The 27,509-nt window shown below is 38.6% G+C and overlaps 1 protein-coding gene across 1 annotated transcript in view; it reads left to right on the top strand.

Moving 5' to 3' along the window:
* The window catches only part of TMEM241 (transmembrane protein 241), a 208,670-nt gene that overhangs the window by 65,037 nt on the left and 116,124 nt on the right, over positions 1-27,509 (top strand). Inside the window, exons 7-13 of the mRNA XM_072604385.1 lie at positions 292-369; positions 2,832-2,857; positions 10,740-10,791; positions 14,501-14,549; positions 15,459-15,504; positions 16,654-16,689; positions 20,735-20,769. Coding sequence (XP_072460486.1) covers positions 292-369; positions 2,832-2,857; positions 10,740-10,791; positions 14,501-14,549; positions 15,459-15,504; positions 16,654-16,689; positions 20,735-20,769 — 322 coding nt within the window. The remainder of the gene's footprint in view (positions 1-291; positions 370-2,831; positions 2,858-10,739; positions 10,792-14,500; positions 14,550-15,458; positions 15,505-16,653; positions 16,690-20,734; positions 20,770-27,509) is intronic.

Here is a 27,509-nt window from a genome sequence, read left to right as displayed (position 1 = left end):
AGAGATATGTCGTATAGTGAACAGAAAGTTGGCCTTTGTGTTGGGATTTGAGTTCTGCCTTTGACACACACTGGGTATGTGACCTGGGACAAATCACTTATGATGAGCCTTATGATGTCTTGTCATAAACAAAATAAACAAAAGTGTGTATATGCTGCTGTGCTCGAAGATCCCACATTTTTGTTTTACTTGTTGACTTTTTCTTAAAAATAAAAATCAAGTCCCTTATATTAGTAACATTGCTAGAAAATGTACTCATTTCTGATGGTCACTTTCCTCCTTTTCTTTCAGTCCATTCCTGTGTTCTTCACATTGCATAATGCATCAGAAGTTATTGTCTGTTTGTACCAGAAGTGCATTTCAAAAGAGGTAACTAATTGTGCAGATGGGCACTGATTTAGACAGTGCCCTGATTTAGACAGAGGAGAGATTTGTAATGCCTATTTGGGAATCCAGTTATATTCCATGCCTTGAGTTTACTAAGTTCTCTCTTACAACTTGCTAGTCAATAGTTACTAGTTTCAAGAATCCAGTTTTTGACCTTTTGGGAAATGAGAATTCCATTGGAATGTGAAATACTTTACATTTACAGAGAGGCTTTGGCCTTCTCTCTCCTCTCCTTCCCACTATTCTTATTTAGCTCTTCTTATTAGTTCATTGTATGAATTAAACTTCATTAAAAAAAAGTCAATACCAATTTATAAGAGAATACTATGTTTATATTTGCATGTATACACGTGTCAAGGTGTGACTATGTGGCTGGTGGGATCAGTCTCTTTACTTTACACATACCATAGCTTGAAGATTGAAGTATTATGATGATCATTATGTCTCCAGTATATATGTCTTTCCTTCACTGGGTATAAGTTTGGCTTTGGAAGGGTGTACTCCTTTTTTTTTAGGATACTGAAGTACCATTTAGCTTGAAGGAATTAAGTGATCTACTTACCTAACTTGCCATCTGAGCAAAGGGGAGAAGTAGGTTATTAATGAGTTATTTCCTTCATAGCAACATAACTCATTCTTTTGTCCACTCACCATCGTTTTATTGCTGAAGTCATCTGCTTAAAAGATTATCTAAAAGCAAAGGGTTTACTTCTGGAAATTGAAAAAACATTTTTTGTCATTGATTGGGTTAATTTTAGTGTCTTAAAGGATGAAATTTATTAAATCATGTCCTGAAAAACAGACATATTACCTCTAGGTGAATGTGTAACTCCAGAATACTTTAAATTTACAGCCAAAATGGAAATCAAAGCCCTTCATCTTTGCCCTTTTAAACAAACTATTCAAGTGTTGAGTGTCTTTATTGACATACTATGGTCCTGTTGGTAGATTATTCTCATAGAACAGTTATTTAAATAATTATAGCCTAATAAATAACTTTACCTTAATAGCTATATATTGTAGATTGCATTTTCCCATTTCATTAATTCGTTTCTTCACAAGACCTGCCCCTGCAATTTGTATATACTGTCACCAGATGGCAGTAACAAGTAATAGGTGTGCTTGGTGTGCTCAACAAGGGAATAGGATCAAGAGAGGGAATTAAGAATGATCAGAAAGTATTTTTTGGAGGAGGTGGGATTCCTTACACTGGTAAAATCAAAGTTTATTTTATAAGGGGAGGGTGAAATTTATAAACTCTCCTCCTACCCCTAATCTACAACCAAATACTAAAGCTTGTTTTTTAGTTTAATGGGAAATCTTAGGGTAATCTTTACAGCCAATGAATGCTACGCCTCTCTAATCAGTTAATATTTTAGAGGATTTTTTTGATGACATAAATTTATTTGTTCAGTAAATTGAGCATATTTTCATTTTTTTTTAATATAGGTTAAGGTGGTGTGTGTTCGTGTCCACATGCATGTCTGTGTGTGTAGGACTCTGAAATATTGGTTGCATTTTTCATTGTATCCATTATCCATTTAGCTATCAAAGAGATCTTCCTAAAATTCAGTCTGACCACATCACCTTCCTATTTAATAAGCTGCAGTGGTTTCCTATTTTGTTCAGGATCAGATACAAAATCATTTGTTTGGATTTCAAAGTCATTCATAACTTGACTCCCTCCTACCTTTCCAGTCTTCACCGTATTTTCTTTTCCATCCTCTGTGATCCGTTGACTGGCCTTCTGCCTGTTCCTAGCGCAAGACACTCCATTTCTTGGTTCTTGGCATTTTCTCTGGCTGACCCCCATGCCTGAAACGCTCTCCCTCCTCATCTCCACCTCCTGGCTTCCTTGTCTTCCTCCAAGTCTCAGCTAACATCCCACCTTCTACAAAAAGGCTTTTCTGATTATCTTTAACTCTAGTGCCTTCCCTCTACTGATTATCTTCAATTTATCCTATATATAGGTAGTTTATATATACTGGTTTGCATGTTGTTTTCTGTTAGACTGAGCACCTTCAGGGCAGGGAATGAAGGTGGTTTTTTTTTTCTTCTATTCTTTGTTTCCCTAGCACTTAGCACAGTGCCTGGCACACAGTAAGGGCTTAATAGGTGCTTGTTGATTGAATGGCTAACTGCTGCGCTTGGGTAGAAACAGCTCTACAGATCTGTACAGATGCTATGTGGATTCCATAGTTAATAGTATGAACAAATCAAAAAAAAAAAAAAGAAACAAAACCTTGATTTGTAAACTCAGGAAGGTTTTGTCGAAGTGATTTACCTCCCAAGATCTGACTCGTTCTGCCCATTGAGGAGCGTTGACAAATTTCATTGTATTATAAGGATTCAAGCATTCTCTATTAATGTATTTTAAATCTGCCTCCTTTTATAATTATTTTTGAAGATGTGAGTTTTGATCCAGTCTTTTTATTTTCATCCAGCTTACAGCTCCTGCAAAAATCTGGAGGTAAGTGAAGAAGTCTCTGAGCCTAAAACTGGACGTTTGTGTTCCTTTTGATTCAGAATAAATATTTGTATTTGTCATACTAGAACAGACACATTAATGAATTATGAATATTGGCATTTTACATATAGAAATCATATTGTCTTTTGGCACTAGTTCTTGTGCCAGATTTTAGCTATTGTTTCTGAAACATTTAATAATAAACTGTTATGGAATAGGGGGCAGGTAGGTGGCATAATAGATAGAGGAATCAGGAAAATGTGAGTTCAAATCCAGCCTCAGACACTTACTATGTGTATGACCCTGGGCAAGTCACTTAACCCTGTTTGTCTTAGTTGCTCATCTTTAAAATGAGGTGAAAAAGGAAATGGCACACCACTGTGGTATCTTTACCAAGAAAATCCCAGAGAGTCAGACGGGATCGAACAGCAATTGTGGAACAGTGATATGGAGACAAAATATAAATAAGGGGAAAATTTTCAGCATTTGGTAAAACTTGGTAAAAATTTGGGTATTCACCACTTTATAAATAACCAGTATGGGGAATGGAAAGAGCTCTGGAAATGTAGCCAGGGGACATGAAACCAGGACTAAGAATACCAGCCCTGGAGTCTAAGTCCAGCTCTGCTTTGTGATGCTGAGCAGGGCACTAAACCTTTTATCTCTGTTTCCTTGTCTCTAAAATAAGAGGTCACATCCACTGATCTCCAGAGTCCCTTCTGGCTTTGCAATTTTTTTGTTCCAACCTGAGCAGGTCTTCCTTTAACCACCTCCCGTCCTCTTACTCTGCAATATAGGTAGGAAACTCTAAAGTCATGAAAGCTTCCTGATTCAGGGATTTAAGATTGATGGTTTCAAACATTCCATTGCCTTCTGTTACCTGGTCTAGGTGCAGCCACACTCCTCCCCTCTTCCTGCCCTTCCCATTGTTACTACTGCTAGGGGGGGTATAGAATGCCCAGAATTCTGGGCACACCCTTCTTATTAAAGAGATTAATAGGAATTACAGAAAGGTGTTAAAGACCTGTTACATCTAATTGCTACGTTCTTCCAGATGTGATCAAAAGATTTAGCTGAGGATTGCCAAAGAGCTTTAGGAGGAAAAGTGGCCAGCTGACTAAAGCATTTTATGCCACACTTAGATGGCCCTGTGATGGCCCATTAAGCTGGACACTTCTTCTGTTACCAGTCAAAACCCTTCCTTGCCTTCTGGTCTTATGTCCTTTTCTCTTTCCATCAGTCTTCCCTAGAGAATCCACTCCATGAGTTAGTCATTTCTCCCATTCTTTTACTATGTCAAAGAAAGCAAGCAAGCAATCCAAGCTGACCAACCTGTTTCCTTTTCCGGTTACCTTTTCCCCTTCAATCCCCCACTCCAACCTAAAACCCAAGCCCAAAAGTATCCATGGAGGACTTTAGTAGAGGAAACATTTTATGTGTTGACTCCATGCAGAGATATCTGGAAATTATCAGACAGGAATAGGGAGGGTATGTACTGTATTTTATAAAAATTGTGTCTTTTTAACATAAACACTAAATCAGTTATTATTATTTTTATTAATGCTACTACTGCTAATAATAAGTCTACTGTTAAATCAGCCAACTTTCTGTGTAACCTCTTCTAAGTCAAATTTTTTCTTTCTTCAACAATTCACACTTAAACAGTTATTTAAGGTTTGTAAAGCACTTACCTCCCAACAATGACAGGTTTCCAAGTATTATTATTTCCATTTGACAGATGAGATAACTGAGTCTCTGAGAGGTTGTGTCTGGGTTTGGATTCATAGCCTGCTATCTAGATTTCAAGTCCAATGCCCTAGACTAGTGCTTAGCATTTATAAAACTTTCCAAAACAACTCCAGCATAGTTTGACTTTGCTCCTGAGTTATTGACCACCTGACTTCATTGTCATACACTTACTGATATTTTGCCTTGGCATTTATTCTCCTACTCTTTCATGTATGTATGCATGGTCATTCTAGTACTATTTAAGGAATAAAGGCCATTTAAAGCCTGTTTTCTTTCTTTTTTTATATCATAACATAGCTTTTACCTAGGATTTTATTTTTCCCCAGTCACAGGTAAAAACAATTTTTAATATTCCTTTTTAAAGCTTTTGAGTTCCAAATTCTCTCACTTCCTCCCTCCTCAGCCCCCATCATTGACAAGGCAAGCAATTCAATATAGGTTATTTATGTGTAGTCATGTAAAACATATTTCCAAATTAGTCATGTGAAAGAAAACAGGCCCTCCCCCCCCAAAAAACCCTCAGGAAAAATAAAGTAAAAAAGTATACTTCAATCTGTATTCAGACATCATCATTTCTTTGCCTGGGAATGGATAGCATTTATCATTATAAGTCTTTCAGAGTTTTCTTGGATCACTGTATTCCTGAGAATAGCTAAGTTATTCACAGCTGATCATCTTGATATTGTTGTTACTTTGTACACAGTACATTTCACTTTGCGTCAGCTCATATAAGTTTTTCTAGGTTTTTCTGAGAGCATTCTGTTCATCATGTCTTGTATCACAATAGTATTCTGTTGCAATCACATACCACCATTTGTTTACCCATTTCTCAGTTGATGGACATCCCCCCGATTTCCAGTTTAAAACCTATTTTCTAAGAGAAGTGGACTTGGAGTCAGGTGAGCCCTGGGGTCAGATTTAAATTCCATCGTTTACTAGTTGTGTAACTACTAATGAGTCACTTAAACCCCCTGAGCCTGAAATTTTTCATCTGTACATACAGAAAGACAGATAGTTCTGCCTGTCAATGTTTCCAGTGAGAATCAAATGAGATGATATAGTTAAATAAAAGACCATACGTGGGCATTGCCTTGACATCCACAAGGGGGTGCTCTGCCTCTTTCAAGGATGAGAGTTTGAAGGCATCTTGTTTGCCTCTCATTCTCTGAGTAACATGACATCAGGGAAGTGAAGCCTTGACATGCAAGTGTGGGGGTCTTTTGGTCTAACCCCATCATTTTACATAAAGTTTAAGTGACTGGTCCAAGGTCACACAGGTAGAAAGTCAGAATTCAAACCATGTTGCCCTGACTCCAAATCTATCATGTTTACCACTGTATGATGTAGTCTCTCTAGCTTTCCCAGCTTGCTCCCCACCCTTGCATTCAGTTGAGTAAAAATACTCTACTTTATTAGGATGGCAGGGGTTCTTCGAGATGGATTATTTATAATACTGAGTAGGACCAGACTATTCTGTATAATTGGGTTTTTAAAAAAGCAACACAAAACAAATCTTAAACAGATAATAACATATGCCTTTTGTACCTGTTATTGTTGTTTAATCATTTTCCCCGGTGTCCAACTCTGTGACCCCTTATCTATATGCCTAAGCAGAAGTCCTGATAATCTCACTAGGTATTTGGAGGAGGAAAATTATTTAGACTTATTCTCCTTAACTTGGATTACAGGTTGAAATTGCATTACTCTGCTCAAAATTTTTGATGACTCCCATATTAGAGTTTACACTTTTTTTTCCTTCTAGCACTTAGGATTCTCTGCAGCCTTTTACCTTGTCATTCCAACCTCATCTCATATTACTCATGTCCAAGAATGCTTTACTGGAGTCAAACTAGACTACTCTCCATCTTCTAAACCTGTCCACATTTTCCCAGTGCCATGTCTTAAGCGTGTGATTACTTTTGCCCAAAATGTCATCCCTCTCTTTACCAGCTGAATTCCTACTCATACATTGAAACCCATGTCAGTAACAGCCTTCCCCTTGCTAATCCCTTACACCTCATCGCTATTTGTTATACAGCTCTTCCAAAGTGCTTATACATAATGATCTTTATGACAGTTTATGATAAAATATAATCCTATAACATAATACACATATATAACATTATTATGTTATAGTATTATTTGTTGTATAATCATGTCTGACTTCATGACCTCATTTGGGGTTTTCTTGACAAAGATAACAAAGATATTGGATTGGTTCGCTATTTCCTTCTCCAGCTCATTTTATGAGGAAACTGAAGCAAACAGGGTTAAGTGACTTGCCCAGGTTCATGTAGCTAGTAAGTGTTTGAGGCTAGATTTGAACTCAGATTTTCCTGACTCCAGCCCCAATGCTCTGTTCACTGCGCCACCTAGATGCCTGATGGCATTATAGGCTACTGTTACTAGACCCTAAATTCCACCAGGTCTGGGAATTCTTTAAACTTCTCTTCACATAGAATGGTAACACATAGTTACCATTTTGTCAGATAAATAAATGTGACCCAGACCTCTGACTTCTGACTGTTTTGACTCAGTGGTTTATGCTCTATTTATAATATGCATGTCTGTCAACGTGGAGGGAGATCTTTATTGGTTGCCTCAGGAATAAGATGTGCTTGGCCCTTTGCTTTTTGCTTATCAGTGATTTGGATGAAAGCACTGATGGCCTGCTTATCAGATTTGCTGATAACATGAACCTGGGAAGAAGAGCTTACATGCTGGAAATCAAAGATTTCCAAAGAATCCCCAAAGATCTCAACAGGCTGGAGCAATGGACCAAATCTTGGTGCTAACATCTGTGCATCCAAATACAAGGAGGTGTAAAGTCCTGCAGGGTTGAAAAAAATCCACTTCATGAGTATCAAACAGTTGGTATGGAAAAAAAATCTAGATTTACTGGATTACAAGTTCAATATACTCCAACAGTGTGATATGGCAGCTAAAAATTTACCCATCTAGTTATAATAGTAATTATAGCATTAAATGAGTCCTGGTGTCAAGAACAAAAAAGGTCAAAATCTTCCTGCACTCCACCCTGGTCAGATCATAATGGGACTCTTGTGTTCAGTCCTAGGTGCAATATTTTCAGTAAAAGACATTGATGGTAGGAGTACAGGGGAGAGAATAAGCATTTATATAATGCCTACTATGTACCAGGTACTGTACTAAGTGCTTTACAAAGATTATTTCTTTTGATCCTCATTTTAACCATCTGAGGTAGGTGCTGTTATTATTGTGATTATATAGATGAGGAAATTGAGGCAAATGGAGGTTAAGTGACTTGCCCAGGGTCACACAGCCAATACTTGATGTTAGATTTGACTCAGGTCTTCCTGATTCCAGATCCAACGCTGTATCCACTGCACCACCTAGCTGAAATGTGTCCAGAGAAGGCGATAATCAGGATAGTGAGAAGTCTAGAAATTGTACCATATAAAACATCTCTTGAAGGAACTGGAACTTAGAGAGAAGGGTAGCCTGTGGGGGTGGGTATGGTCTCAGTCTTTATGTGTTTGAAGGGTTGTTTTTCAGAAGGTTCCAGATTTAGAGCTGGAGCAGACCTTAGAGTATATCAAGTCCATTTTACAAATGAGGAAACTGAGGCCGAGAGCCGTTAAGTGAAGGTCATCCAGGTAGTAAGTGTCAGGGACAGGACTTGAATTTGAGTCCTTGGATGGTTCTGCTTGCTCCAAGAAAGGAAGAATTAGGAGTAATGGTTGGGGCCTACAGAGAGGCACATTTCAGCTTGATGTAGGGTAAAACTTCCTAACAATTAGAGCTATCTAATTCAATTCAGCAAGTACTTATTAAGTGTGGATGAGCCCTGTGAATATAAAGGCTGGAGATACAGAGACTAAAACAAGACAATCCCTGCTTTCAAGGAGCCAGCCACCTCAGGGATGGACTCCCCATCACCTGAAGGCCTCAGTCAGAGGCTGAATGGCCACTTGTTGAGAATGGTATCAAGCAAGCCCAGAAAGACTTTAAGGTCATTTGTAACTCTAGGTGGTACAGTGGATGGAGTTACTTCGTCTGAAGTCAGGAAGACCTGAATTCAAATCCAATGTAAGATGCTGACTGTGTGACCCTGGGCAAGTCACTTTACCTCTGAGTGCCTCAGTTTCCTCAGCTGTAAAATGGAGATGATAATGATAACACCTGTTTCTCAGAGCTGTTACAAAGAACGTATTAGATAAACATAGTTGTAAAGCATGTAGCACAGTGCCTGGCACATAGGAGGAGGTGTTGTTATTATTATTATCATCATATGATAACTTTGGTTGTTTTTCCCCATCCTCTAAACTAAAATTGTGTGCCAAGAGAGATTTGGGGAAATTAAGGAAGTCTGGATGGTGAAAGTCCGGAGGAAATGAAATAAGAACCAAAGGGAAGTAAAAATTTGGATAGTTTAAATCGCTTGTAGAATAATATCAAGTTTCTATAAAACAGAAAACATTTTCTTTCCAAAATATAAAGCAATTGAAAATATTGTCATTTTGTGAGAGAGATTTTTAATATACTTTGCATGGTGTTTTCCTTAGTAACTGTAAACGAACTGTAATTTGTTCTATACTGATTTTTAATTCCTACACCTTTGCAGCTTTGTTAAACACAGCTGGTCAGAATCCCCCTTTATTATATGCTTAGCAGTATTTAATTTTCTTGATTGAGTTAGTCAGGATTTGGAGATGTATTGCAAAAGACTTTTCCCTGACAAATGACTAATTCAAAAGTTAAATTGCACTTAAAAATTTACAAGGCACCTACTATGAGTCTGTGTTAGGCATTTGGAGTTATCTAAACTTATAAAGTTTAGATAAATTGAAATAACTGTGATTGTAGAGCCTGTAGTTTAAAACAAGGGTTTTCTACTTTAATAATATTTTGTTTTCCTCCAATTTTATGTAAAAATAATTATTAGCATCCATTTAAAAACATTTGGAGTTCTTAATTCTCTCCTTCCTTGACCCTGCCCCCTTTCTGAGGCAGTGAGCAGTTTGTAATAGGTTTTACATGTGCAGTCATAGAACAAGGATTCTTTACTGTTCTTTTTTCTGAGCCATGTAACCTTTTGACAGTCTAGTAAAAGTTATAAACCTCTCCTCAGAATAAATTTTTTAAAAATTTCACAATTGAGGGAATCATTTTCTTTTAAAAATATATTTTTATTTCATTAAATATTTCCCAATTACATATAAAAACTTTTAGCATTCACTTGTTAAAATTTCTGGCTCCCATTTTTCTTCCTCCCTCTCATCCCTCCCCCACTCCTTGAGAAGGTGAGCAATATGGTATCAGTTATACATGTGAAATTATGCAAAACATACTTCCATGTTAGCCATGTTGCAAAAGAAAACATCGACAAAAAAAGTATGTTTCAGTCTGCACTCCAAGTTTATCAGTTCTTTCTCTGGAGGTGGGATAGCATTTTTCAACATGAATCCTTGGGAATTGTCGCAGATTGCTGTCTTGATCAGAGTAGCTAAGTCTTTCACAGCTGGTCATCATTACAGTATCACTTTATTACTGTGTTCAACACTTGCCTGGTTCTACTCACTTCACTTTGAATCAGTTAGCGTTGTCTTCCCAGGTTTTTCTGAAGCCACCCTGCTTGTCAAAATGATCATTTTCAATTAGAGGCTAGTGTTGATGTATTTTGTTTTCCTTATCCCAGTTCACAGACCCCCTAAAATCTCTCCGTGAATGCCCCAGTTTAAGAATCCTTGGTCTAAGAGAACAGTTGTGCTAAATCAGTAGAGGGATGCAGGATAGAGTGTCTCTTGGTAAGTAATGCAAACAAACAACTGAAAAATGAAGAGGCAGCCAGTCCCCTCCTCTTGTTTTTTGTCATTCTTTGGTCTCCAGTCACTTGTTTTCCTGAGAACCTACTAATGAGCAAATAGATCATCAAGTGTTAAACTCCCTGTTGTCAAATACATCCCTGCCACTTCCCAGTCCCAGACAGGGGAACTGCCCAAGTAGCATGGGATGACAACCCAGGCTTGGAAAGAGTGATGAGAGGTAGGCTTGGTTCTGCAGTCTTTGGTCCCTCCTCCTTCACCACGACCAGGGAGGGTTTGTGAAATGCTTAACCATGAAGATGTGATGTCTCCACTCCGCCCTTTCTCTACAGTGCTGTCTTCCTTCTGGTTGCCACAGGATGTCTCCCCTTTTATGACTCCCAAGTAAGTGCACGTCCATAAATTAGTTTTTTTCTTTATGTTTTCCATGCTTTGAAATATGAATAATAACAATAGATAGTATTTATGTGATGCTTCTAGGTCTGCAAAGTGCTTTACTCATTAAATAACTGGATCTTCCCATCACCCTAATTATCCCCATTTTTATAGATGAGGAAACTGAGGCAAACAGGTGAAGTGAATTAGTTGCCCAGGGTCACACAGCTAATAAGAGTCTGAGGTTGGATTTGAACTCAGGTCTTCTAGTATCACCTAGCTGCATGCCACCTACCTGAAGGTATATATAGAACTTCACTTTATAGAACACAGTCCATGTGGGTTGGGATTATTTCATTCTTTGTATTCATATCCCCTGGAGAAGGAAATGGCAAACCACTCCAATATCTTCACCAAGAAAACCCCAAATGGGGTCACAAAGAGTTGGATGTGACAAACAACTGAAGAACAAAAGTGTCTAATAGGTACTTAACCAATGCCAGTTAATTGATTGTTGATGACTTGGGAGAATTCTGACAAATACAATGCAAAGAGCATTAGACCTAGAGTCAAATGGCTTGTTTTTGAATCTCAGAAGTTTTCTTTACTAGACATAGGATTGTGGACAAATCATTTCTTCTTTCTGCGTTTGAGTTTGATTATTTGCAAAATAAGAATATATTAGAATCCCTGTAGGCTTGTAGTGTGGAAAGCACTTTGTCAGCTTTATATAACTATATACATCTATGTACATGTCACTTACTATTGTTGTTTTTAAAAAGTCGGGTTTGCATTTTTTTTAAAAACTCCAGACTTTCCACCTTTTTTCTGGTCCTTTTCCTGTCTACCACTGTTAGAGCAATCTGATTACAAGGAGTTTTGTTGCTACCTACTGTACTAGTAGGCACTCAGGAAAATAGGAGTGAGTGAATCAGAGGATTATAGAGGGAGAGCTTGGAGAGATCTTCAAAAGTAATTTTTTTTTCTCCTTTTACACATGAAAAGTCAGAGACATAGCGATCTTAAGTGCTAAAATTAACTCAGGTAGCTAATTACAGAGCTGGGATTTGACCAGAGAGTTTGTGCTTCCAAATCAGGTGTTGCTTCCAATGTAGCACATTGAGTCTTTAATTGAAACAGTCTGAGACTGGATCGAGTTGTCTTTCCCACCCCCATCTCTCTCCCAACCATGTGCACCTGGCCTAACGTTGCACGTCTCTGGTAACCTCAGTTGACTTTTGGAAGGATTTTCACTTTTTCTGCCACCCTAAGAGCAAAAGCAGAGCTCCAGTGAAGAAACCCAGGAGAGGCATCTGCATGGTTCAGTGGACAGAGCCCTGGGTCAAGAGTTAGGAAGTTGTTCAGTTGTGTCCAATTCTTTGTGACCCCATGGATCATAGCATACCAACACGACCTATGGGGTTTTCTTGGTAAAGATACTGAAGTAGTTTACCATTTCCTTCTCCAGTTCATTTTACAGATGAGGAAACTGAGGCAAACAGATGAAATGATTTGTACAGGATCACACAGTCAATAAGTATCTGAGTCTTGATTTGAATTCAGGTCTGCCTGACGCTAGGCCCAGGCCCTCTCCATGGAGCCATCTAGCTACCTCCGGTTAGGAAGAGCTGAGGTCAGACCCCACCTCAGATTTACTATCTGTGTGACCCTGAACAAATCATTTCATCTCCATTTGCCTCAGTTTCCTTATCTGTAAAATGGGAGTCATAATAGCATCTACCTCTCAGGATTGTTGTGAGGATCAAATGAGATTATAATTATAAAGCACTTAGCATAATTACTGGCATATACTAAGTGCTATACAAACGTTACTAGTTATGTGACCTTGGACAAATCACTTAACTATTGTGCTCCTTGGTTTCCTCATCTGTAAAATGGGGATAATAATAGCACCTACCTTCCAAGGTTGTTGTGAAGATCCCATGAGATTATAACTGTAAAGTGCTGCACACAGTGCCCAGCACTATATAAATGTTAGCTATTGTTATTATTAAATTCAGTAGAGATAAATGTAAAGTCTTATACTTGCTTCAAAAAAATCCAACTTCAGCAAGAACAAGAGGGGGAGACCTGGTTGGTAAGCAGCTGTTCTGAAGAAGAGATGAGAGTTGCAGTGAAATGTCTGATCACTTTTGAGTCAGCGCTGGAATGTGGCATCCATAAGAAGCTAATAGGATCTTGGTGTTCAGAGCAAATCATCCAGAATAAGAGGTGTTAATCTCTCCATTCTCTGCCCTGATTAGACCCCTTGTGGATGATTGTTTTCAGTTCTGGGTGCCAGAGCTTAAGAAATACTTTGATAAATAGGAGAGGGTCTAGAGGAGAGCAAAGCAGATGGGGAAAGGCTTTAAGTCCATGTTATATAAAGATTAATTGAAGAATATTTAACCTGGAGAAGACATAGTGGGAGATAGGATGTTCTGTTCAGGTATTTGAAGGACTGTCACATGGACGCATTTCTATTTGGATTCTGAGGGCAGAACCAGAAACAATTCATAGAAGTTGCAAAGAGACCAGTTTAGGCTTGATGTCAGAAAAAGTTTTCTAATAATTGGAACTATCCAAAAGTAAAATGGGCGACAATGAGATGCAGTGGATTCCCTCTCCTTAGAATTTTTAAGCAGTGGTTTTATGGCCCCTTATTGGATATGTAATGAGTATTTCTTTCATATATAGGGTGTCCTCCCAGATCTTAATGATTTCCCCAGGTGGAAAGCCCATTAGGACTTTTGAAACACCCTGCATAAAACAAATTAGATAAGCGGTATCAAATATGTGACCCAGTGGAACCAGATTAAAATGTAATTGGGAAATGTTTAACAAAATAAATAAAAGTACAATAGAACACTGATAATGGCATTATGTGGTTTTCTAAGTCAAAATGCAGCTGCTGGGATCCTTATGTACTATTTAGCAGCAGCTCCCTCATTTCTGTTTCAGTCTGACACCCCTGAAGCAAGCCCTTTGCAACACAAATTCTGTGATTCTGTGATTCATGGAAAAGTTATGGTATCCTTTCACCTACTTTGAAAGGCAGCTTTGTGGCATAATGGGACCTGGAGTCAGGAAGATCTGAGTTCAAATTCAGCCTCAGACATTTACTTACTAGCTATATGACCCCAGTCAAGTCATTTAGCCTCTGTTTGCCTCAGTTTCCTTAACTGTAAAATGGACATAATAGCAGCACATACTTCAAAGGTTGTGAGGATCAAATGAGATTCTATTTCATTCAAATAAGATATGTTTTTGTGTAAAGAAGGAGAAATTTAGACGGGGAGCCATAGAGAATATATAAAACAGCAACTTGTGTGTGTGCTCACATGTGCAGTCTCCTAGATATATAGCCCAAAGTGTGACCCAGGGGAGACATCCAACTGCATTGAGCATAGTATCTACTTAGCACATAGTGGGTGCTTATTATGTTTCTCCTTCCCTTCATCTAGGGTGAGAGACTGGTGGCTGAAACATTCAGCTTTGAAGTTGTGTTTTGAAATATAGTGTCCTGAAAGACTTTCCTTATGGACAATCTATCAGAAAGTTAAGGGGGGGGGTCTCTAAGAGTTTATCGTCCCTGGCCAATTCCACAGCATTCTGGAACATGCCAGGCATTTTGTAGTCAAAACTGTGCTAGTTGCCCCAATATATGGTGCATGTCTGTTTCTGCCTAAATAATTCACTTATTTGTCCCTTGTTACAGTTTGATCCAGTGGGATATTTCTGGGCTGCCATTCACTTGTTCTGTGTAGGTAAGTTTAAAAAGCATGCCAGGAAAAAATGAGGATTTTGATAATAGGGAGATACGTAAGATTTGGAAGAGAGGAGGAACAGCTTTGAGGACAGAGTCAGATCCTGCTCATGCTTCTTCATATCAAAGACACACCTACTTGTTGGAGAAAGTGTAGACAAGAGGAGGAACAGATTCCAGACAGAGCAGAGTTGGATTGGGTCAGAATTCACTGGTGGTTTTCTGAATTGCTTTGGCTTCTTTGGAATTTTCCCTCAATTATATCAGTCCCGACTGCCTCTTCCTGTCATTCATGGAAAACTTTAATTGAGATATTGTGACTTAAGATTTACTTCCCCAGACCAATTTATGGAATGTTGGCAAATCTTTCCTCAAAATCCTGGGAATGTGCATGGAGGTTTATGTCAAGGTCATTTGCTTTCAGTTATATACCAGAAAATTCCAGAGTGGGTTAAATAAAGGGCTCATTTATTTTTTTTTTGCTTATGTCATGTTGTGAGACATATTGTATTGTGAGAAAACGTGCTTCTCTGACATGGTTATCTCCTGTTCAGAATCTGAATGTGGTGCTGTGTGTTTCTGTTTACAATAGCTAACATGTAAGGGGGGAAGTTCAGTTTTTATTGGCTGTTGTACTAGTGAATGACTAACCTTTCTCTGTTTAGTATTCTCTGTGAGCGCCTTTATATGCTGGAATGTAGTAACATAGATTGTGACATCTCTCTTGAAGACCTTCAGAAACAGGATAGGTGCCCATCTGTCTGGCTGTACTACAGACTCACTTGGACCTCGCTCCAAGGTCGCTTGAGAACCCCTTCTAGGCCTTTGCTTATGTGATTCAGTGACAGTGGGCTTAAGTTTATTTACCAGAATGAGCATGTAACAGTGGCATGTTTTATTTCATTTACAGGATGTTACAAAATACTTCACAAGGCCCAGAAATCCAGTGTGTTAAGGTAAATCTTGAAAGTTTTTTGGAATGTTTTGTTTTAAAATTTTTGGTTAAAGAAAAGGAATGATCTGCTAGAAAAGTTCATCCCCATAGCTAGAGACCTATAAACTTGGGGACTTTGGAGCTCTGCTGCATAGAATTGTGGGAGAGTGACATTTAGGTCCCAAAGGCTATTCTCTCTCTCATTGCTATCTGAAATATTGTAGTCCTAGTTGTCTTCATTCATATACACATGTACAGTTTCCTCTAAGCCACTCAACTGTCAACCTTAGGTCCTGAACTCACCTGTGGCTTATAGAAGCAATAAGTATTCCCCTTGGTTTTTCTATTTGAATTTGGGCAGACAGAAAGAAACCTGCATCAGCTTTCTTCTCTGGATACAATGAAACTTTTGGTCTACAGGGTAGGGTTGGTTTAACTAGTCACCTTGTTGTCAGTTTGGTTAGATGAGAGAATGAGAGGATACCCAATTCAGAGTTTTGTTGAGAACCGCCTTGAATAGTTATTCCTGGATTAGCCTAAAGAAACATACTCCTTCCAGATTTTCTTTTAAATTAAACTTTCCTAGACGAGCATGAGGTAGCTTCTGATCTCAAGGAGTTGGATGTCCCCACTTGGGTCACATTCTCTTTGGGCCATATTTCGAGGAAATCACCCAAAGAAATTGTTGCTGTTTTATATGATTTCTATGGTTCCCTCTGCCCAAGTTTCCCCCTTTCCCAGAATATGTATCTGATTTGAACGAAACAGACAAAAAATTCTGGAAAATCCAGGTGAAAGGCAGTGCAACATAACGGACAGAGAGCCAGTCCCCGAGTCAGGATGACCTTTGTCTTGTCACCTGCCTTTGAAACACACTGGTTGGGTGATACTAATCAAGTTATTCAGTCTCTCAATGTGCAGGCAACTCCAGGTTACAGAGCATGTGGCCAACTGCATCGGTGGGGAGGGAGTTTCATCACTGGGAATTCTCTACACTGATATTAACAAAAGAATCCAGGTGCTAGTTTGCATTTCAAGTATCTTACTACTGCTTCTTGTTCTTTTGCCACAGTATGCCATAAAGAATGCCTTAGTAGAGAATTATGAATACTTTTATTTGCTAAACAACTGACCATCATTTTCCCCCTTTTCCTCTTCTCTGATTCCCTAGTGACATCGACCAGCAGTACCTAAACTACATATTCAGGTAAAATTAATGACCTCATCTTTTTGATGTCTATTTCTTTACTTATTTTCAAAAATATTTTCCAGTCATATTTTGAACAGAATACACTTGGAGCCATCCTCACACAGATTAGTTCAAAGAAATTAACTGTGAGCAGGACAGAAATTTAAATTATTTAGTAAGAGAGCAGGCTAATGTGTATGGCTTTTTTGTAGCTGGAAAGTCATGTGTCCCACTGTTCTCTATAGACTTCAGCATAAGCAGCCAAGCTACCCTGGTTTGGGGAAATCCAAGGAAGATTTAAATACAGTCACACTGAGGTAATAACAAAGTCAAGCTGGAGATGAGCCTTTTGTCCATGGGATCATCCATTCTTTCTGGAGTGAGCAACCTTGCTTCCAAGATTCAAAAAAGAACTGTTTTTCTCATTTTGAGGTACCTAATACCAACTAAATATTTATATTGAAAAATGCTTTTTAAACAGCAGGCTTTGCTACAAGGATGGATGAGAGTTTCCATCGTGCCAGATGAAAGGCTTGCCTCTGGGCCACCTTGCCTGAATGTTGTAGTGAAAGCCTTTTCATGGGACTTGTCTAAAAACTCAGGATTTTGTTTTGTTTTTAAAATACTTCCATGGCATTGTACCATTTCAGGCAAAACTTCCAGCCAAATCAAACATCAAAGGAATTAGACATATGGAAAAGTGAGGATTTAGAGCTTTTTTGACCTATAGCTAATTTTCCTGTGCTCCCTTCCCTCATCCTACCCATTCCTTTATTTTATCATGTGTATATTTATTGCCTGTAAGGCTGATGCTTGCAGCTTCCTGGCTGAGACTAGGGGTCAGCCAGCTCAAGCCAAAATCCCATTGCCAAGTCTTTTCTTTCAGCACAAGTGATGAAAATGTGTGAATCAATACTGGGGGCACTGTTTGACTTCTCACTGGCATTGGAAACACAGAGAAATGAGCATCCAGAGCTTTCCATTATGCTTGGATTTATGGGTCATCTGCGTCTGCATTGCCAACTCAAAGCATTGCCTGCCAAGGCAGAGAAGTTGGTTTGAGCTCTCAATTTTTTAGTGAGAGACAAGTGGTGAGAAGTTTCTGAAACTTTAGTTGTCATTCCACCCCCTTTTTTTGAGGGAATATTTATTTCCTGAATCTTTCTGTTTAATGAATTTGAGCAGAGCAGTGAGATATACTAGAGGGAAATGGGTGCTTATTAATTGGATAGGGGCATAAAAAAGATGTAGAGAAGAAAGGGTGGAGGGAAAGAAGGAAGAAAAGAGTGCGCATGCACCAAGAGGTGAGTGTAACCATTAAGAGAAAGTAGTTTTGGCCTTTTTCTTTTTTTCTAGTATATTCACAGCTGTGTTATATGTAGAAGTAATATGGGGAAGCCTCATGGGGTGATGGCCAGAGGGTCAGCCTTGGAACCAGGAAGACTTGTATTCAAATCTTGATTTTTGACACATTTCATCTATATGACTATGGTTAAGTCTCAACCTTTTAGGCAGTTCTTTTAGACAATAAGCTATACATCTGCATTGGTGGAGGTCATTTCAGCATCAGGAGTTTCTCAAATCAGTGAAATCACAAGTCTGTCTCCCTCCCTAAAATGAAATTTAAAAAGCTCAACCTTGGTTTTTAGGAACCTTTAATTAATTGGCAATTAATAATGACTGTGGGAATTTCTGGTGCCCTGCTTACTTACAGACTTGCACTTAGTATGAGTTTTCCTTGGATACTTCTGGCCTCACTTAGCCTATAGCTGTTTCAATGGGAGAACAATTTTCCAGGAGTTCATAATCAGAGAATTTTAGAGCTTACTGATCATCCAGCTCAAACCTTTTATTTTGCAGATGAGATTTCTTTGAAATGGTGTTGTTTTAAAGCCTCAAAGGAAACGTAGAAATTCTCTCCTGGGTGTGACAAATAGACTTGGATTGAGCTGAAGGAAGATTTATTGGGTATAACGTGGGGAGAGTTTATTGTTTGATATGCAGAAAAGAAATGGGTGCCATATTCTGGTGTGCTCATTTTTCCAAATTAGCACATTATTTAATCCTATCATTCCAAGACTCCAGCTATTGTATATAATTTCAAATTATAGACTTCAGAGAGGTTTCTGCCAAGAATGTACATACTAACAGTGACTAGAATAACCATAAATTTAGTTCTTATAAATTCCAGTGGTGGTTAGAGGACCAACTCTCTCATCAGACTCTGTCATCTGACTTTGATCTCCTGACTCAGTAGCCCCTAGTTTCCTGGGGCTGCATCTTAAAGTTTATTTCCTTCTCCTTTGGTACCTTGTTTTCTCCAGCTATCCTACAGTACAAGTAATAGTACTGCAAATACTGCCATTGACCTCATCTCCTCTGTCTCAGTAGCTCTAAGGCAAAGTTGGACTGGTCTGATGCAGCATGTCACTCTTTAACCCTCCGCTTTAATTTTACCTTCTCCCCATCCAGTTTAATAGAAATAGTATCTTCATGTGGCCTCTGCCCATACTGGCATACCCTAGACAGATCTGACCCCCTGTAACAGCAAGGACCATGGCATATACAGGAGGGCCTGCTGTATAGGTTCTTAGATTTGCTTTTCTAAAAGGAAAGCAGCTTTTGAGGAGTCAACAATCTACTTTAATCAAGCACATCGTTAGCAGAGAGAGAAGCACCAGCATCTGGGTGTTCCAAGCCAGGGAGCTCCTTAGAGGCTACCCAGAGTCTCATCTGGCACACCAACCTTTTTCTAAAAAATAAACCTCAAAGCAAGAGATCACCTCAGAGTATATAAATTCTTTTCAGGACTGGAGGGCACGACCTTCGTGACCCTGTGCCTCATTAGAAATGAACAAAAGGTGTCTGAGGCCTATTAATGGGTGAGGAAGATCTTTGACTCTTCTCCCCATGCACCATTAACCTTACACCCCCCCTCTTTTCCCTACCCGCACCCCTCCAAGTAGAGAAGTATATACTTAGGACTTTCCATACCTTTAATTCAGTTCAATCCATATTATTTTTTAATGATAGTACTATGGCTGAGGCAGTGTGGTAGGTGCTGGGAACATGCCATCCACGTTTACTTGTCTGATTTTTTGAGTCATGATTGAGAGCAGCTACCTCATTTTATAAAGTAATCTATGCTCATATTTTACTTTTTGAAATGAACATCGTTATGCGTGTAAGGAACACAATGCCAAAGAACCAATTATAGTGATGAGAATTTCCTTCATCTATTGGTCTCCTGATCCCAGAACCTAGAACTCAGGCTAGGATAATTAGAAATGTAGTGAAGTATATTTTTGTGGGAAGTCTTGGTTACTTAACTACTCCATGTAAAATTGTTTCTCTGAAATAGTGCATTCCAAGTTTTAAACAAAGAAATTTAACAGAAATTTTCAGAAAAATAAAAGGAAAACAAATTGTCCCTAATGAAGAGATTCATGTACATTTTTTTCTGATCTTTGTACATGGAAATGTTTATGTTTATTGATGCTGGTCAGATTCATAACTCACTAGTAAATTGGGGACTGCCTATGTTTAGCTTTCTAACAGTTGTGTTGGGCTATGTGGCTCCTTCTAGTTCTATATAGTTAAGCAATAATGGCCACCATGTTGTTGGCTTCTTGGTTACAGCATCATATTGTACCATGATGGGTCAGTTGGGTATTCTCTTAAGAGGAACTAAGAAAAATAACAGCACTGGGACCAGACAGGAAACTTAGGTTTAGGGAGTAGAACTTGAGATCCAGGGTAATTGGTAACTGGATTTGTACCTGGATTTGTACATCAAAATAAGATGAAGTTTTTCATCTCTTTCAGTAAATGGGAAGAAGATAAACTATGTTTAGGCAAAGTGATGGAATGTCAAGGCAAGTTAATAAGCATTTAATAGGCTACGTGCTAATCACTGTGCTAAGCCATTGAATTTAATATATAGTTACTAAAAATTTGTTATCTTGGAGAATTTGCTTGTAGAACTTTGCTGCCTGATAGAATAGGTTAAAAGTTTCTTCTGCTTACTGAATACATGTGTAACACTTTATTGTGTCTTTTGTAGCATGGTCCTGTTGGCCTTTGCATCTCATCCCACAGGTAAGGCTAAAAATACTAATTTCTTGATGTACCATTATGTATTCCTTTATAGTCTTTATGGAGAGACATACTGCACTGGAGCAGACTTGTGGTCCAGAGTCCTGGGCTGGAGGTTTGGTTCTAGACTTGACGCACATCACAGTCGTATTGGATTTCCATTTCCTTATTGGTAGAATCAGAGGATTGGGCTAGATGGCTTCTTCAGTTCTACAGTTCAGCCATAGTAGCCACCATGTTGTTGGTTTTTTGGTTACAGCAACATATTGGGCTGATGATGGCATTGGGAAACAGCGTCTGGCGATATGATCCCTTTTACAAACTTCCCAGAATGCCCACAGTGGTTGAGAATTAGAGTAGCATCCGAGGCCAAAATTACACTGTTATTCAGTGTGACCAGTGCTTTAAAGCTCATTAAGACAATCCTCATTGTTTACTTGGAGGTGGCAACTGTGCATTTTCTGTTCCTGATGTTGAAACCACAACTGGGCCTGGGGTGGAGAGAAAGTACTTCACAGCTTGAATGTGGCCACAGCATGTTCCATTGTGCCAGCCTGCATACTCTGTGGCTCTCAAAGAATAAAGATGATCTCACCCTGCCAATCAATCTTGGACGTAGTCCTACAGGTGCTTGGTCAATACATTTGCCAAAAAATATTCATATAAATTGTTAAACTAAATGATCCTTGCTAAAATGGTGCACATCTCTACATCATGATGTCAACCTGTGCTTTTCTGAGCAATGTTTTTGTTTTTTTTTTTTTGGAAGTAGGGTAGGGCTTCACTAGCACTTTACTCTAGCATGATTGGAGATAAGTCAGCACTATCTTCAACTATCTTCAGAGGTATTTACAGTACAATGATATTTTGGCTCCTGCCTTTGAGGTTGCTTTTGAATATTTAACTGGAAGAAGAAAGTCAGGCAAGCCAAAGATATCCTAGGTGAAAAAGTTTTTTTGGTGTGAAGCTGAGGACAAATCCAGCCAATTCAAAACAATGTGGAACTTCCTGTCCCAGGAAAACAGGAAGTGGTTAGATTTTTCTCCATTCTTACTTGCTTAGGAAACCAGCTCTCAGCTAGGTTCTTCTTCTCCCCCTCTCAGCCCACCTTCTGGAAAGTTTACTGTTTTTGAACATTTCCTTCCAGGCCTCAGTTAGGGAATAAAAGGAGCTGATATCTAAACTAGTTCATTTTGTAAATTGTTGGCATTTCTGGTGAAAGCATTAGGGCAAGGGGAGTTTTTGTAATTGTTTTTTATTATCTTTGGATTTAATTTATTTACATTGTTCCCATTCTCCTTTACCATGTATAATCCAGAATGAAAGGGATTCCTCCCAGAAAACATGTGAAATAGGTAAGGCAGGTGGCATTACTCCCATTTGACAGATGAATAAACTTATACAGAGGCTAACTGCCAATTTAGGCCATTTCCTTAAAAACCTTTCACAGAGGGGAAGCTGTATGGATCATGGGGTTCAATCATAGACCCATGGCATTGAAACCACCTCATAGGTCATCTAGTCCAACTCACTTGAAGGGGAAGTCATGGCTCAAAACTGAAAACTGTTATGGAGTGAGAGGAGAGTAGAAGCTTCAAATACGGGCTGGGGAGGTTTCTTCTCAGTCTCTCACGTACTCAGTGGGACCTGATGCTGTTCATCTGGGTTTGTGACTCTAAAGTCAGGAAAGGGAATAAAAAGCATGGCGACAAAAGATGTAGTTCTCTTTCTGAGTGGACTCCCAATGCTGCCTGCTCCAAATGTAGACATGAAGACCTTGGTGATGAAACAGGATTGTTACATGGTAATTAGAGAAGCTGTTGTGTAGAAGGTCTGTTTGATCAAGGTCTGAAAGAATTGAAGGAATTTTGAAGGACAAAGATAGTAGTATTCCATCACAATCATATACCACAGCTTGTTCAGCCATTCCCCAATCACTGTGCTGTTAAGAAATAACGAGTTCAGTGTTCTTAGAAAAACATGGGAAGACGTGCATGAAATAATGAAGACAGACATGAGCAGAAGCAAGAGAACACTGTGTACAGTAACAGCAGTGTTGTTTTAAGAACGACTTTGAGTAACTAAGTCATTTTGACTTTTATAAATACCAAATTTACTAACTACAAAGGATGTATGAAGGAAGACACTATCTGCATCTGGAAAAAGAATTGATAAACAGAAGTATGTATGGAACAATTTTACATATATGCACACATAGACACACACATATATACACATATGTACCTACACTATATATATGTTGCTCAGGGCCTGCCCTGAGCTGTCGCCTGGAGCTTACCTCTCCAACTGCTCCAACTGCTTTACCGGTGGTCCAACGGTTCCGGCCCCCTCCTGTGGGGGAGGGGAATGACCAAACAGTTCACTGGAGGAGCTGCTTACTGCACTTTATTGCTTACCCCAAATCCTCCCGACCTTCCCATGTTCCCCCTTATATACCCTGCCGTAGCTCCTCCCATGTTCCACCCTGGAGGCAGAGCTCAGCTCCCGAAGGGGCGTTCCCAGCACCCGAAGGCGGGTTCTCACCCCCGGGCTCTCCGGGCTCACCAGGGGGCCATGGTCCAGAGCTCGGCCCTGTACAATATGTATGTATGTTTTTGTCTAATGGTAGCCATCTCTGGGGTGGGGGAGGGGAAGAAAGAGAAAAAAAGACATTTATTATATATATAAATTTTGCATATATAAATTTATTTTATATATATAAATGGAATAGCAAGTTGTATGTAATAGAGTTTCAGTTTTGTGTGTAATCTTTTACTGTGGAAGATCTTGAATTTTAGGGAAAAAATGTGTCTGAATTTTGTTTGGATTTTGATAGGCAATGGTAATCAGTTGAATGATTTGGAGGCAGAACAGACACAATCAAAGAAAGCTTAATTTAACATGGGTGTTTAGGATTGCTTGGAGGGACAGAAAAGAGGTTTTTGCATTTGTCTAGAAATATGGTTGGCAACAAGAGTGAGAATGGAAAGGATGGTGTAGATGTCACAGATCTTCCTGTAGAGGGAGTGCGACTAGCAACTGCTGGGAGGATATAAGACCAATAACACCAGCACACAGGAGTGCTGCTGACACAGGTTCTTGATCTGATTTTCTAAGGGAAAGACAGCTTCAAAGGGGTTAGTAATCTTACTTTAATTAAACAATGAGAAAGATATGTAAATAGAGGGAAGTGAGTATCCAAGAAAGAATCCAATAGGCAGCTCTCCAATTGTCTAAACAAAGTCATAGATACATAATCACCAAACCAGGGAGCATCAACATCTGGGTTCACAAAGCTGGGGGGGAGGTGTCCCTTAACAAAGGCTACCCAGAGTCTCGTCTGGCCAAATCCCCCAAAATATTCGTCCCATGAGTGAGCCTCAAAGCCTCCCCCAATGCAAACTCCTCCTCCAAGGCAATATATGTATGGGCTCTATGTGACTCAGGGTGTGTCACAGCTGTGAACTGAACCAAAGTTTAAAGCAGCAAGATATCTGAGATTGAAATGCCAGTGTCCCTTTAGACCTGGGAACATGGCTCCTGTTCCAAGGGAAAGAGGAACAAGCATGGTCACATAGGCCTGTTAGTGGGTGGGGAAGGTCTTATATTCCATTAACCCTACAGCTCCTAAATCAAGTGGTATTATTCTGATCTTAAAAATGAATAAACTGATATGCAGAGCCTGAGTACCATCATAGTCTCTACTTTTATGTACCATTTTTGAAAGGTAAAGTTTCAAAGTCATTTAGCAGTTGTAGATTTCATGCTCACTGTCTAGTCATTTCACATTAAATGAGGTTTATAATTTCCAGTATGTTAACTGCTTAATAAAGGAATTATGTTTTTAATTTTGAAGTTTTTGTTTTCTTATTTTTAAAAATTATTTCCTGATCATATTTTTCCACACCATTTTCTGTAATGTCTGAAGGTACTATTTCATTCCATTATGGTGTATATCTTTCCATTTTGGGGAGGCAATATATCATATTCTGTTTCTTAAATTAATTTTGCTACTTTATTTTTTATTTAATGTAATATTTAAAATTCCTGGAACAATTACAACACCTCTTAATTTTTATCAATTGATTAATCTTTCATGTGCCTCCAAGATAAAATTGCAAAGACTAGTAACAGAATTCCTTAAAATCTAGATAAGAATATTATTGGCTGCCTATTTGAAGAATTATATCAATTAAGACCTCTGCTCTGATACCATGTTATGAAATGAAGATGACTTAAATTTTCAATGGCCAGAGGAATATGATCCCTGCCTAGTTCTGCTGAGCTGGGGAAATCTGGTACATGCCTACCAGTGGACCACCTAGGCTCCTGTCTGGTCATAGACCAGCTGAGGTAATCTCAGAGAGGGTCATCATTAGAAAGTTTGCCATTAGATGCTATATTTGTGTAGTCTTAGCAACTCAAGAAGACTGGCTATTAAAGTATAGAAGTATTGTGATGTAGTAATGAACATCCACACCACTGAAATCATGGATTTTATCAATTACAAATCATTTTCCAGGAACACAGTGTTGTCCATTGATTGGGGAATGAATGGTTAAACAAAATGTGGTCTGTGAATGTAATAGAATATTACTGTGCTGTATGAATATAGAACAACATGGAAAGACTTATATGAACCCATACAGAATGAAGTAAGGAAAGTGAAGAAAAGGATGTATAATGACTACCACAATGGGAATAGAAAGGAAAAACAACACAATGTAATTGAAAGTGAATGCTGCTGTTGTTATTGAGTTTTATGACCCCATTTGGGCATTTCTTGGGCAAAGATACTGGAGTAGTTTGCCATTTTCTTCTCGAGATCATTTTACAGATGAGGAAACTGAGGCTTAATGCTTTTTAGCACTAAATGACTTGCTTGGAGTCACACAGCTAGTAAGTGTCTGAGGTTGGATTTGAACTCAGGAAGATGAGTCTTCCTAACTCCAGCCCTGGCTCTCTACTGTGCCACCTAAGTACTCCAAGTGAATGTTACAGAATTACAAGGATGGCTCCAAAGAAGCTATAGGAGAAAATTCTTACTCCTTTGCAAAGATAGGAGGTGCACAAGTGTGGGACTTTGCATTTATTTTCAGATTTTTTTTATTGACATATTGATTGGTTTTGCTGATTGTTTTTTCTCTTCTTTTTTCCTCCATTTCTCTATTAAACATTTTTTTTTTTTGGTCAGAAGGGATGGCTCTTTAGCAGGAGCAAAGGGGACAGGTACAGGAGAAAATTCAGACAATGGAAAAACAAAAGACATCAATATAATTTTATTTGTAAAAAAGTCACTTTTCAGGATAGAGATAATTACTAGCATTTTTTTTAACTACCTTAAAATTGTTCAAGGATAGCTGTAAGTTATTGAGAAGGCACCAGTGTCAGATGTGTCTCCATCCTAACATCATTAGCCTGGAGAAAAGAAAGCTCTGAAGAAACATTGTAGTTGCCTTCGAGTACTTGAAAGGATGTTATTTGGAAGAGGGTTTGACTTATTTTGTTTGATCTCAGAGGGTGAAACTGGGACCAGTATATGGGAGCTGCAGGAACAAATTTAGGTTTTGGAGAAGGGTATACTAGCAATTAGAACTCCACCGAAGTGGAATGATTTGCCTTGGAATGTAAGGGGTTCATCTTCACTACAAATTTTCAAACCAAGGTTGGATATGTTACATGTATTGCATGTTTGTAGTAGGGATTCTTTTCTCCAACTTGAATTTTGCTTGGTGGCTGCTCATGCCTCTTCCAATTCAGAAATTCAGTGATTCTTTAATCTTAAGTGAAAAAATTGCCTTCATTTTTTTGTTCTGCTTCCTGAGCCCTAAACATTACTAAGAATGTCAGTCTACTTGATTGTTACTTAGCTATTTAAAAAGCAGCTAAAACAAGACAGATGCATTTACAGCTTTGATCAGGTTGTCAGAGGCTTGCCCTGTATGTATCACAATAACTATCTAATCCAAGCTCATCAATGGAACACTTGTAAACTTGGTCTTGTGAGTTTTGCTCAGGAAGCAACACTGTATTAAATAAATGTTATATCCATCCATCAATCTAAGACTCAGATTTACCAAGGACCGTAAGTCTGAAGACAAGACCTTTCAGAGATGGAAAAATTCCAGATTTGGAAGGAAATGCTCAGTTCTTTTTCTCTGGACATATTTGGAAGGGCTTAAAACATTTTTTTTTAAAAGCCTCTTGACTTATTGTCTGTGACCGAGTTCATATTCCATAGAGGGACACAGCCAATACGTGTGAGTATTTCCTATTCCACTAAGTGGAACTAAAAGAATGAACTTACTTCAGTTGAAATAAATGTAGCCTTTGGACCCTGAAGTAAAATGAACACACACTGTTTGCATGGAACTTATTCCTTCTTTTATTCTTGGTTTAATGTGAAGACTTTGGAGGATGCTTTGGAATTTATTCATCATTGAATGTTAGTTGTGTAAGGCAACCCTGTCTCCTTCATGAAAGACTCTTTGAAAAATGTTCTTTACTCTCCCTTTTTCCATTCTGCACTAGATAAGCACTAATAAAACCAGGAGGTAGTTTTACATAATCAAAGCAGTACAGGACTAATGACTGGTCGATTGTGTTTCACTGATAACAGTCTTAGAGCAATTTTGTACATTATCTATTTTTCTATCTGTTCATTAATTTATCTATTTATCTACTTGTATTTATCCATTATTCATTCACTCATCATCCTTTTTTCTATTAATTTATTTAATTAC

Source organism: Notamacropus eugenii, chromosome 4, assembly GCF_028372415.1.
Source record: "Notamacropus eugenii isolate mMacEug1 chromosome 4, mMacEug1.pri_v2, whole genome shotgun sequence".
In the NCBI taxonomy this organism is placed as follows: Eukaryota; Metazoa; Chordata; class Mammalia; order Diprotodontia; family Macropodidae; genus Notamacropus; species Notamacropus eugenii.
This window is presented reverse-complemented; position numbering and strand designations above follow the sequence as displayed.